The sequence below is a fragment of the Chenopodium album genome, chromosome 22 (genome assembly GCF_948465745.1).
Source record: "Chenopodium album chromosome 22, dcCheAlbu1.1, whole genome shotgun sequence".
In the NCBI taxonomy this organism is placed as follows: domain Eukaryota; kingdom Viridiplantae; phylum Streptophyta; class Magnoliopsida; order Caryophyllales; family Amaranthaceae; genus Chenopodium; species Chenopodium album.
The window spans coordinates 7,902,529-7,915,301 of record NC_137855.1 but is presented as its reverse complement, the minus strand read 5'-3'; the positions used below and the strand labels follow the sequence as shown (position 1 = coordinate 7,915,301).

At 33.1% G+C, this 12,773-nt stretch overlaps 1 protein-coding gene and 1 pseudogene across 5 annotated transcripts; both read left to right on the top strand.

Annotated features, from left to right (window-relative positions):
• The first annotated feature begins 1,308 nt into the window (after positions 1–1,308).
• On the top strand, positions 1,309–3,184 carry LOC145603851 (putative GPI-anchored protein At5g19250 pseudogene; annotated as a pseudogene).
• Positions 3,185–5,889: 2,705 nt separating this feature from the next.
• On the top strand, positions 5,890–11,767 carry LOC145604888 (uncharacterized). Of its 5 annotated transcripts, XR_014104975.1 has the most exons (9): positions 5,890–6,490; positions 6,703–6,775; positions 8,286–8,584; positions 8,663–8,725; positions 9,138–9,629; positions 9,708–9,776; positions 9,900–10,061; positions 10,218–10,514; positions 11,115–11,767. XR_014104975.1 is itself a non-coding variant. In XM_081660873.1 (8 exons), exons 1-8 carry the CDS (start codon positions 5,948–5,950, stop codon positions 10,221–10,223), a joined length of 1,692 nt encoding a protein of 563 aa, XP_081516999.1. In that variant the 5' UTR covers positions 5,890–5,947; the 3' UTR covers positions 10,224–10,870. The 5 variants fall into 5 exon arrangements, 4 of the variants coding, with proteins under 4 accessions (XP_081516999.1, XP_081516997.1, XP_081516998.1 ...); XM_081660873.1 differs by lacking the exon at positions 11,115–11,767 and having other exon boundaries at positions 6,709–6,771; positions 8,291–8,584; positions 10,218–10,870; XM_081660871.1 differs by lacking the exon at positions 11,115–11,767 and having other exon boundaries at positions 6,709–6,775; positions 10,218–10,870.
• Positions 11,768–12,773: the final 1,006 nt, after the last annotated feature.

Here is a 12,773-nt window from a genome sequence, read left to right as displayed (position 1 = left end):
GCATACATTTATTGATCAATACACTATGAGCACTATGCACTATTAAAGGAAGGACTACAAATGCTAACAGTGAAAATAACCCGGTGTAATTTTGTTAATTTAGACCTTAAAATCATCTCTTTTGTCAAGTTTTTTGTACTAAATTATAATTCTATGATATAATTGAAGAATGGATTATTGATTAATAAGTTTTTCTTTATGTTATATAAGTAGATTTCAAATATTAGGGTTTAGGGCCTTTATATAGTAGTTTGTGCGATTGACCACCCTACACATGCTCATGCTCAGAACCACCCTTGTTGCACTACTCGTTAACCATTATTAATCTAACCATACCATATTTTTATTTTTATTTTTGACGCAATCTAACAATACTTCTAATCATAGATAATATTATTGGTTTTATAAACTCTAGTGGAATAAAATTTTCTTGCAATATGTTTTAGGATAATCATTTTTCTTTTTTGTGCAAGTTATATTTTCTTACAAAGTTGATGTGAAAATTCTATTCAAAAAAAATAAAAAAGTTGATGTGAAAATACATGTTAATATGTTTATATGCACCCAAATTAAAGGCCAATCACTCACTCATAAGTCATATGCACCTAAATTTTTTGCTCACTTGATACCTCATAATAATACGAAGTATACAACAAGCTAGGTGGTAATATGGTGAATAAATATGGTAAATTAAAATTAGATAATTTAATTTATGCTAAACCTTAATTAATAAACAAATTTTCCAAAATGAAATTTGGGTTATCCATTAAACTAGAAGCTAGCTATGGTATATATGTGTTTGCACTATTACATTACATTACATACATGTTGAAATTTCAATATTGTTAACATGCATGCTTGCCACGTGGCTTAATATATAATTTTTACAAAAATAATCGCTAAGTCATAGCAAGTTAAAGCGTGAAGATCGAGTATTACAACAACAATTTGAATTTGGATAAATGTTATTTTGTTGACGAATCAGTTATTCACCATGCATGTATGCAACGTGTTTAAACCTTTAACGGCACCTTTTTAAGTTTTTAATATTTTTAATAATTCTTCTTAAACAATTATTCCATCATCCTCATCCTTTAATTTACTTGAGATTCATAACTCAAAACAAAGCCATAACTCTTTAGGTAAGTTTCCCAAGTTAATATTTTTGTTGGTCCACTTTTATTTAATTGAATTTCAATTCATGAGAGTTACATTGTTGTTAATGTGTTGCAGGTTGTTTAAACTATCATTGAAGATCAACAATTAAAGTGGATAATTATTGAGTAATTAGATCGATCAAAAATCAAAATGGCGACTAAGAAATTCTCGGTTTTCTTCGTGGTTCTACTTCATGCTTATCTTTTGCTTCTTGTCCCCGTTCATTGTGACGATGGTAAATTAACTCTTTCCTTCTCAATCTTATGTTACTTAATTAGTTGTTCTTACATGTATATAAACTGTATACGACATGTTTGGATTTAGTTGTCACGTTGCTAGTTCTTAATAAGATTATAAGCTATATACGACATGTTTGGATTTAGTTGTCACGTTACTAGTTGTTAATATGATTCTAAACTATATACGGCCTGTTTGGATTTCTTTGTTCACCGGAATCAATTAGTTGGTGTACACCCGCTTTGTACCTGGTTATACCATAGCTATAGGGTTATTAGTGTTACATATCTAGGCTCAAATTTGAGTTTTGTCGGTATTCAAAAATCATGAAACAATATTGAATTTCTTATCTTCTTTTAATTAAGATTTTAATGAATTATCGTACAAATAGAAATCAAGGAAAAAGAAGCTAGAATATATAAGTGTGTCCTTTTTGGCTTTGATACGAGACAGAGAAAGAATGTGTCTTAATACCAAAATGTATAGGGCATTAAGAAAAAGTAGGGAAACAGAAAGTGAAACTAGCTTAAACGAAAAGTAAGGTTCTTTATAGAATGGAGGATTTAAAAGTGTATGATTAACTTAATTTTCAAGAAATTAGCATAATTTGTATGATTGATTATTATTCATCTTATGAATACTATTTTTAATGGAAACGGAAATAAGTTGAGGGAAATTGTTTATGGTTGGAGTTGCAGGAATATATGTTTAAATTTATATATACTTTTGCTGTATAGCAATATGTACTCGTTTTATGTATGAAGTATGAACGATCGACCGTGTTAATAATGAAAAAAGTATTAAAAGAAATCTAGTTATTCTTTATAGCACATTTTGTTTAAATTTATATATACTTTTGCTGTATAGCAATATGTACTCGTTTTATGTATGAAGTATGAACGATCAACCGTGTTAATAATGAAAAAAGTATTAAAAGAAATCTAGTTATTCTTTATAGCACATTTTCAATTGCATAACTAGCTAATATTTTGGGGAAATTCCCTATTTCTCATGATTTTGTTTCTCATGGGGCATTTTTGCAAATAAATCAACAACTTTTTCATTATTGTGGGCTCCACAGTTGAATAAAGTTGTTGATTTATTTTTAACTGTCATGTGAGAAACAATGAGAAACTGGGCATCCTCAATACTTTGTGACGACTAGCTAGCACCAACTAATCGGTTTTCGCTTATCTAGAATTTGACCAATATTTTATGAGAAGAAGAAGAAGATAATCTTAATGCTTTTTTCGTAATTATGCAAGTAGTTAACAATCTTTTCATACATATTGCAGAAGAAGAAGATAATCTTCTCCAAGGTCTAAACAGCTATAGAAACTCCCTACAACTCCCAGCCTTAACCAAAAACAAGCAAGCAGGATGCCTGGCCGATGAGATAGCCGATGAGATGAAAGATCATCCTTGTGTTGCGACCGTACCAGCCAATGCTGTGCCAGGAGGCACCGGAACTCAGTTCCTGAACTACCCGAAGCTGCTCAAGAAATGTAAAATCAATCCAAACACAACAGCAAATGGCATCATCTTACCAGTTTGCGTCTCAAAGCTCATTCCAACCCTTGTCCTTACCAACTATACTCGGACTGGCTTTGCTCGGTACATCAATGATACAAAGTTCACTGGAGCGGGTGTTGGGTCAGAGGACGATTGGATGGTGGTAGTGTTGACAACAAGTGCCCCCGGAGGGAGCTTTGCTTCTAATGCCGTTGATGTAGTTTACGGGTTGTTTAACTATTTCTTGCCTATTTTGGCCGGTCTCTTCTTAGTTTAGTAGCTAGTTCGTGTCAATTGCATGTATGAAGGACATGGTCTTTAATTTGTAGAAGACATTGTAGTTTGTTTTGTATTAGGGTCATCAATACATTATATTGTCATTTTCAGGTGAGGATTGTTGTATGATTTTCGAAGAAGTGCACGCTATGAGATGGATTAAAGTTGAACCAAAATTGTTGTATGTTTTTTTATGTGTACATCCTTATTGCAATTAACCGCATCGTTTTGTTAGTACTCTTAGTACGTAGTAGTTGTTACATTATAGCTTTATAGGTCATTTGGTTTAGTGCACAATGTATATGCAATATTAGACATTTACAGTCAAGCTTAGCTTGGACCGTTGGCATTCTTAGCTTAATAAGGTTCATTAGGTGCTAATCAGATGAAGATCGAACTAGTTTTTATTCAGAATAATTTGTCATTTACAATCTTATATATAAAAGACTGGCTATAACAACTTTTTGCAAGTAAAAATTGTATTTAAAACCTTAAATGACAAACTTTATATTCGATACCTTTTATGAATTGAATCATTATTCGAGAATTAATGAGGAGTGTTTTAAAAGTTTGCGAAATAATAGAAGGTTTTTAGAGAATGGAGAAAAGTGTAAAAGAAAGATTATGTGCAAAATTAAGTGTTGATTATCGTTAAAATCATGGAAGAATGAAGATCTAAGCATGACTAGCAGATAAGGAATAATTATATTGGTAAGTTCGTATTATGGTGTCAAATTCATAAACATTCCATTATGAGGGTGACATATGATTTCCAATAAAGCAGAGAAATAGGCATACATATACAGCATTACACCACCCAAAATGGTGTTAGCGGATTCCAGATTGGCATTGATGTCGACAAAGCCGCAAGGCAAGATTTTAACTCGTACGAGTACAATATTGGAATATTCAACTTTATTTTGGACCGCACAATATGGCTACATTCTTGTCCTAACTTTTTATTATTTTTTTTATTTTTAAGGTAGCTAGAATGTAATGTACATACATGTTACATGCATGTATAAGTATTCTTGATATAACTTAGAATTATAATTAATTATCGTTGCTTGGATAATAATGTAAGAATTTGTGTTTTGAAGTAATCGAATAAAAACTAACATTACTGTAAAGCACGAACACATCATCCAATTGTTGTATTTGTATTGAGCATAACATTTGACACACACTCATGTTAATTAACAAACTTAAGTGCATGTCGGATATACAAAAAAAACCGCGTCCTTTTTATTTGATTTTTTTGACACTTGGCACAAATAATGTTTTACCTTAATATAGTTTTACTATGATTTTTTTTTTTTTTTTTAAGTTTTGCATTTTATTTTTTTATATTCTTACAACAATTAGTTTTTTTCTTCTCCACCTTTCTCTTCACTAGTGTCTTATTCTCCTTCAATTGTCAACACCCCCTCCCAATACCAGTGATAATTATCATATACAAGTATTATTACTTATTATGATTTTCACTTTGTCGTAATCGTGTCCTCTAATTCTAATTTAGTGTTATTATATTTGTATTTCACATTATATACATAAACCCAGGTCCTCTTAGCCTATCTTAGGGCGAGGAACCCTTTTTTTTAAAACCGCCTTAACCAAAAACTTTGTATAACATATGAAACCCTATAAAATATTATGATGTATTAGTAATAAAATTAATCTAATGAAATCGAAACCATGGAGCAATTCATATAATGTTAACAAAGTATCAATTTTTTTTTTTTTTCAAATGGATTATGGTTATTACAACTTTTCTATATTAGAATATTACCAATTTGTTTAATCAAGATAGATCATTTATCCTTATTTTTAAATGAAGTATGGTTTTCTACAACAATTTTATTAAAAGGTTTTTTTTTCCTTCTAAAAATCTATACTAATATATTAAAAGACGTTTATAAAAACGTCTATGCGTGCGCCACGTAGCCTCTTCCAAATTACGCCACGTCACTTCACCAACAATTCATGACGTTACGTCACTTCACAAACATTTGACGGCGCCATGTCACCTACCCAACATCTCCACATACCACACCATCACTAAATAAAAAAAAATGATGATAAAAAGATTTGAACCCCAAACCACTTACAACAAAATTGACTCTATAGCCATCTAAGCTAATTATCAAACATGTTATAATTATGAAAAAAAAATACTAGTATATATAACTTTAAACCATATGGTTTAATTATTATAAAAAAACACACATATTTATTTCCTACTTCACTCTTTATTCTCTACTTCGTACTCCGTATATTGAAAAGCGTTCCTAAACCTCTTATTACACATATTACTATTTAACCATCTAAGCCAATATCAACTATGCTATTTGTATAGAAATAAATTCATATAAGTGCAAACTACAAGGTTCAATTAAAAAAAAAAAAAAAAAAAAAAAAAAAAAAAAAAAAAAAAAACTATATTTAAAGAATAACTCAATTTTGATTTGACAATGACAATTGCAGTTTTAAAATGCCTTCTAAAAAGTGTATTGATTGTACGTATACAACAATAGCAACTCGGGACAACGCCCAGGGTCACTCACTATTAAGGATTTAATAGTCAATTTTGACAAAATTTTCATATTTTTATTGCATGAATTATTTAAAATTCAATGAAAATTAAAATAATTATGATCATGTAAAGAGTCCAAACACACCTTTACCATCATCGACAGTTAGGCACTTCTCTTCTCATACAAAACAGGAGAGAGAAAGCTTGCTCCAAATCTCACAACTCCCATTAATGGCGGAACACGAAGAAGACGGCTTCAGCTTCGGCGATTTCAAATTCGCCCCACCTCCTCCTCCTTCTCATCTTCAACCTCAACCTCAAATCAATGGCGTTACTTCCACCTCCAAAATCGCCGACGTTTGGGGCGATTTCTTCTTCAATCCTTCACCCCCTCAATCTAACCCTTCTCAATCCCAATTCAATTTCCCTGATAACAATGGCTTCTCCTCAAGTTCCGTCAATTGGGACCAACCCGTTTCTGGCCCATCTCCGATTCGGGCTGATCCGGGCCCAAACAAGCCGCCGAAGCCGTCGATTGGAGCTTTGCCTTTGTCCTTGTTTGGTGAAGTTGATCCAAATCCAAGCACTCAATCTTATGGGAGCTTTGATTTTAATGGGTTTAATGTGAATTTTAATGGGGTGGCTTCAGATTTGAGTATTGATAATAGTATTAAGAAGAATGGTAATAATGAAGAAGAAGAAGATGATGAGGATGAATGGGAGTTTAAGGGTGCATTTTCTGGGAATTTTGTAACAGAACAAGGGAATTCAAAGGTAAATTTAATTCCTCTTGTTTGATCTTTTAACCCTTTCTATTCTAAATGGTTTGTTGTTGAAGAACTGTGTACAATTGATCATATATATTATTGGGTTATTCCTATTTTGAAGTGGTGTTTAAATTTGAATGAAATTCAGTAGTATCATCTAATTTATGTTATAGTGCTGATTCGAATTAGATACTAAAGAACTTTATACTTTGTTGTTAGGAACAGGGAGTACCTGAGGTTTCTGGATCAAAAATCGAGTTTTCGACAACAAGAGACCAAGAAAAGCAGGCCGGTATTGTTGAACACCCCCCTCCCAATGTAGAAGATGATTTTGATTTTTGAGAATGTTGGCTTTCTTTTAATAATGTTTGTGTAAATATTTGATTTTATGCTGCTTCATTGGGGATTTTGGGCTGCTGATTAATATTTGAGCTTCTATAGTTTTCGAATTATTGTTGGTTTAGTTCAGAATTTGGATGGAGAAAGTAATGATTTTGAAGGTTGTTTGGTACTTGGGAATGCTTGATGAGTATTTATCTCAAAAGTGATACATTAATCTACTAATGAAACAATTACATGGAAGAGCTTTTTGGAAAAGAGGTTGGAGGGAGGGGTCGAAAGTTTACTATTGCCCTTCAATTTTTGGTGTGGGATATGTCATGGGGATCTATGTTATGAACTAGCCTAACACTATGTTTGGATAGAGAGAAATGGTGGGAAAGGAAGAGAAGAGCAAAGAAAGGACGCATTATTCGTTGTTTAGATACCTAATGCTAGGAGGGAAGGGGAGGGAATTGGGAGGATCCATTTTCCTTCCCCTTTAAATAAACCAAATCCCGTCATTGTTGGCAAGTTTTGGAAGAAAAATGGAAGGTCACCTTCTACCTCCCCTTACTTCCCTTTCCCTTCCCTCTTTTTCCTTCCCCTCCCTTTTCCGTTACTATTGTCATCCAAACATAGTGTAAGGGGATGGCAGTGTAGGCTATGTATAATTAGTTGATAGAATAAGTTAGGAAAAGCTAGTCAATTGGTTCGACTTAGAAAGGCTATATAAAGAGAATATTAGTTACTCCCTCCGTGTTTTTTTAAGTGATACATTTTCCATTTCCGGCCGTGTTTTTTTAAGTGATACATTTCCTTTTTTGGCAAAACAATACATTAAAATATTATATATCTCCCCTCTCATGGTCCCCACCCAAATCCACTACTACTTTTTTATTATATCTTTCCTCTCACATATATTACTTTTCAATAAACTATTAACCCCACTATCTTTCTTTAACAATTTTTTAATACTCCACTACCCCACTTACCTCTTATTTTATTTAAGTCAATTAAATTGCCTAAAACTATGTGCCGGTCAATATGTATCACTTAAAAAAACACGGAGGGAGTAGATAAATACCATGATGAATGTTTTTGGAGCATTTTTAGTTTTATTTAACACTTTGGGAGAGAACAAGCCTCCCTTGTGTTATCTGTTATATCCAGACTTTAATGTAAATATCCATCTTCTTCCTTCTGGTTTGTGCATATTTTTTCAACTTATAACGATCCATGTGATTCCTAGGACTAGGAGCATGGTGATATTGTCCTTTGTTCAGGAAGTAACTATATGCTGATTAATTCTAGACTTTGTTTATGGGTTACTTTTTATGAATGTTACTGCTGGTGTATTTGTTAAAAGAGTAGTACGATATGATATTCTTCCCTGCATGCTTTTAGGTATTAGTTTGTTGACGTTTCTGTTGGGAGAAGAGACATTGGTTTTGACGTGTTTAAATTATTGTGTTAACTGATAGGCCAGGATGCTTCCAAATTTGTTGACCGCAAGCTTGGTGTTAACGGTTTCGGACCTCAATCTATTGATTTTTTTGCTGCATCGTATGAAAACGGCCCTAATCATCAATCCAGTGAAATGGATGTTAGTATCAAGTCAAGCGCAAGCACAACAAATGGTTTTATGTGGGACCCCTTTTCTGAAGTTGAACTCATTGGCAATGGGGGTGGACTAAATGCAAGTTCTATAAATCAAGATGATGATTTTGATGACTTTGGGGATTTCGTAGATGCATCTCAAGAAGTTGTGTCGAAGGAGAAGGTGACTTGAAGCTTTATCTCAATTCAATTAGCTTCTATTATCATCCTTAGTATCTTTTTAGATCTATTTTGGTTGCAGCAAGAGCAAGTTGGTGACCGCATGGATCCTGCTGAAGCTCAGCTACCAAATGGAGAAGCCCAGGTTTGCAATTTTATGCTTATTGGAAGTCTGGTACTGTCCATATCTTGTATCAAGTACATCTTTTAGGAACCAATAGCAACCCTTATTATCTAAGTTTTTAACCCATATTTCTCATTGTGATGTATGAATCATTTACTCGTCATCACCTTAGACATTGTGCATGTATTAGTGATTGTTCCACACTGGTGCATGAATGCACATGAGGAATATAGGTGGAATATAGGTTTTAGGTAAGTATTAAAGCTTTATTAGCTTGAATGCATACCCTATTTAGCTGAGGAATTCTTTATGTTTCATGCTAGATCATGTGATGGTATTGTTTTGTTTCACACTGACCATTTATCATGATGAACTTAGTGTGTAAAAAATGACTAAATTGATTTCTTTTTGTATCTATTTTGACAATTTATAGGAGAATCAAACCCAAACAAAACAATCTAGAGGAGCCTTGCCATTATCCCTCTTCTGTGATGATACTGAAGAATCCAGTGATCCCTTGAATCTTCAAAATGAAGTGGCCCCTATGCCTACTCTTAGTCCTGGGAATAGCTTCAGTGGCCAGAAACCAGTGATATCTATCAAAGATCTTGTATCAAATTTGTACAGTCAAGCTCAGCTTGCATCTTCAGTTGATTCTACTGTAAAACCTGCTGAAAATGGAGTGCACTCCCCGCCAAATGTAGCAGTAACTACTTCATTTGAAGAAGATGAAGACTGGGATGACGATTCCTGGGAGTTTAAAGGTGCATATTCAGACAATGGAGTTGGAGAACAATTGTCCCCAGCTATTCCAGGAAATATAGCTCAGAAACAGTTACCAGAATTGCAAACTTATATGGATTTTTATGACCAATTGAGGGATTCATTATGCTTTCTTCTTTCATGCCAACTAGATGACCTAAAGGTTTGTATTTTTCTACTGGTTTTCTAATCCCTAAGTGATTCATAATTCGACACTGAAATGAAATGTGCTTGCTGTTAGAAAGCTCGAAGTTCAGATGTTGTAAATGGCAATGGGGGTAAAGTCGAAGCGCTTGATGATGAAATGCAGGTTAGCAGTTCTCTTACACCAAATTTTATAAGACAATGATACTGTAGGTGAGTTGCCTGAGTTCTATGCAAAGATAATTCTGTACTTATCTTATACTTCTGTTTGCCTGTTTTTCCTTCATAGGAAATTTCTAAACTATTGGAAGAGAGTATAACTTCTACGGAAGTATTTTCAAAGAAAGACCTTGAGAGAAGCAGTTGTCTTAACAAGTTCCTCGAGGTTCTTCAAGGACCAAAGTTCAATGTGATTGAAGCAGAATTCTCTTTGTTAAAAAGATTGCAGTTGGTATGCTTCCCTTGCAAATTTCAATGCTTATTCTCAATATTTGTGTACTGCGCTGGTGATTGTGGCTATCGCTTTTATATAATTTGGAAATAGATAGCATTGCAATGTTTGATGCGTAAAATTATACATTTTGTTTTGATTGTTCTTCTTCCACAGACTTGAAGACACTCAAGACAGTGACATGGGGTGGAAAGCCTTACTTTCTGAACCTGGCTAATTTGTGGGCAAATTTGATCAGCTCTAATCCTCCCCAGTTACCCAATTTGCAAGTTAGTTGAGCAGATGGGTATTCGAAAATGTTGTGATTATCTCCGTGGCATGTAAAACTGCCTAGCTCCCCCAGAGCATGCTTCAATGGCTACTCAGCTGCTTGGAATCTACGCACATTGCTCAGGATGACAGATCATTCAGATTATGAAGTTCTGCAGAAGTCGAAATCAGCTCTAGTCAATTGTACGATTGTACCCTCCACCCTCTCTTATTTTTCTCCTCCTATATCTTGTTTTTGATTCCATTTGATACACCATTTATTTATAGTAAGTGTAATATAGTGCCCCAGATATAGAAATGTGTAAGGATGGGTTACATTGGCAAGCAATGTTCCCATAAGAGAGTATCTATTTTTGAACATAAAAAATCTTCATAGCAATCACAGATTCATGTGTAATGTATTCACCATTTTGATAGTTAACGCAGTAATAAATTCTATTAACAATTGTACTAAATTTACGAGAAAGCTCTGTATTGTATAGAACTACTGTACTGCGTAAAGCTTGGATATACAAAGTACTCCGTATTTTTTTTGTGCAGTTGATTGATTTGTCATTTGATGAGTTCTATTCGTCATAGTATTTTCACTTGGATTCTGAGTTCTTTAGTCTGAGAATTTGAACTGTATTGGGGCAATGTATGATCGAGAAATTAGCGATAATTTTCTTCACTCAATTTTTTATACATTTAAAAATGTGTGGCAAGTTTGGTCATTTGCTTCACTCAATTTCTTTTATATTTTTTGTCACTCTAAATTTTGTTTTGATTGTTCTTCTTCCACAGACTTGAAGACACTCAAGACAGTGACATGGGGTGGAAAGCCTTACTTTCTGAACCTGGCTAATTTGTGGGCAAATTTGATCAGCTCTAATCCTCCCCAGTTACCCAATTTGCAAGTTAGTTGAGCAGATGGGTATTCGAAAATGTTGTGATTATCTCCGTGGCATGTAAAACTGCCTAGCTCCCCCAGAGCATGCTTCAATGGCTACTCAGCTGCTTGGAATCTACGCACATTGCTCAGGATGACAGATCATTCAGATTATGAAGTTCTGCAGAAGTCGAAATCAGCTCTAGTCAATTGTACGATTGTACCCTCCACCCTCTCTTATTTTTCTCCTCCTATATCTTGTTTTTGATTCCATTTGATACACCATTTATTTATAGTAAGTGTAATATAGTGCCCCAGATATAGAAATGTGTAAGGATGGGTTACATTGGCAAGCAATGTTCCCATAAGAGAGTATCTATTTTTGAACATAAAAAATCTTCATAGCAATCACAGATTCATGTGTAATGTATTCACCATTTTGATAGTTAACGCAGTAATAAATTCTATTAACAATTGTACTAAATTTACGAGAAAGCTCTGTATTGTATAGAACTACTGTACTGCGTAAAGCTTGGATATACAAAGTACTCCGTATTTTTTTTGTGCAGTTGATTGATTTGTCATTTGATGAGTTCTATTCGTCATAGTATTTTCACTTGGATTCTGAGTTCTTTAGTCTGAGAATTTGAACTGTATTGGGGCAATGTATGATCGAGAAATTAGCGATAATTTTCTTTTCGTGTAACGCAGAGTTGCAAGTCCAAAAACAAAATAATTAAGCAATCATTACCTAAATCAAATATTACTGTATTATTCTTCAAACAAACCAAGTTATTATTAAATATTAATACAAATATTGTAGACACCTAATTGTAATTCATGGACACCTACAGGGATACTACGTAAAATAAAAGATTAGGACATGGTGTAATTTGATTAATTTCTATTCTTTAAAATAGGTTAAAGCTAAACATATCTTAACCGTGTTATTGGAAAAAAAGAATATAAATTCGTATAAGTTTGCATAAGTTATGACTTTGAATTTTGAAAATACCACTTGCTATACAATTCTATCTTCTAGACAACTTAGAATTCTAATTTTACGCCTCATGAAACTTTTAACGTGGAGGTAATATAATTTTATCAAAATAAAAAGTCTATGTCACTTTATGAATACCACTTTTAATTCAATTCTATTTTGTAGGCAACTTAAATTCCAGTTTTATTAGGAATATAAGAAAATATATTATTGTGATATATTTTCATATAGATCTTATAATATTATTTAGAATAATAATAATAAATTATCCTATATCCCTAATATAATTTTTTACGTGATTTAACTAGGAGTATAGGACTATTGGAATATCTTACAACTACGTACGGCTTATAACACAATACAATTCTATCTACTACAAAATTAAGAATCCAAATCATATCAACCAGTATAGTATACAAATACAAGTTTACATAATCTTGGACTCATACAATTATATCTTATAAACCCAACTTATTAGAATCATAATTCAATCTAAACTAGGTCTACTCCCCTCTTCATAAAAACTATAAGTATAGGCTCAATTCATTCAACCCATTCATACAACCAGCAATCA

What these genes read in the sequence shown, in the direction of transcription:
- LOC145604888 (XM_081660869.1), top strand. Translation starts at nt 5,948, where the DNA reads ATGGCGGAACACGAAGAAGACGGCTTCAGCTTCGGCGATTTCAAATTC. An exon ending in AGACCAAGAAAAGCAGGCCG is followed by an intron (nt 6,776 to 8,285) that starts GTATTGTTGAAC and finishes GTTAACTGATAG; the next exon opens with GCCAGGATGCTTCCAAATTT. An exon ending in AAGTTGTGTCGAAGGAGAAG is followed by an intron (nt 8,585 to 8,662) that starts GTGACTTGAAGC and finishes TTTTGGTTGCAG; the next exon opens with CAAGAGCAAGTTGGTGACCG.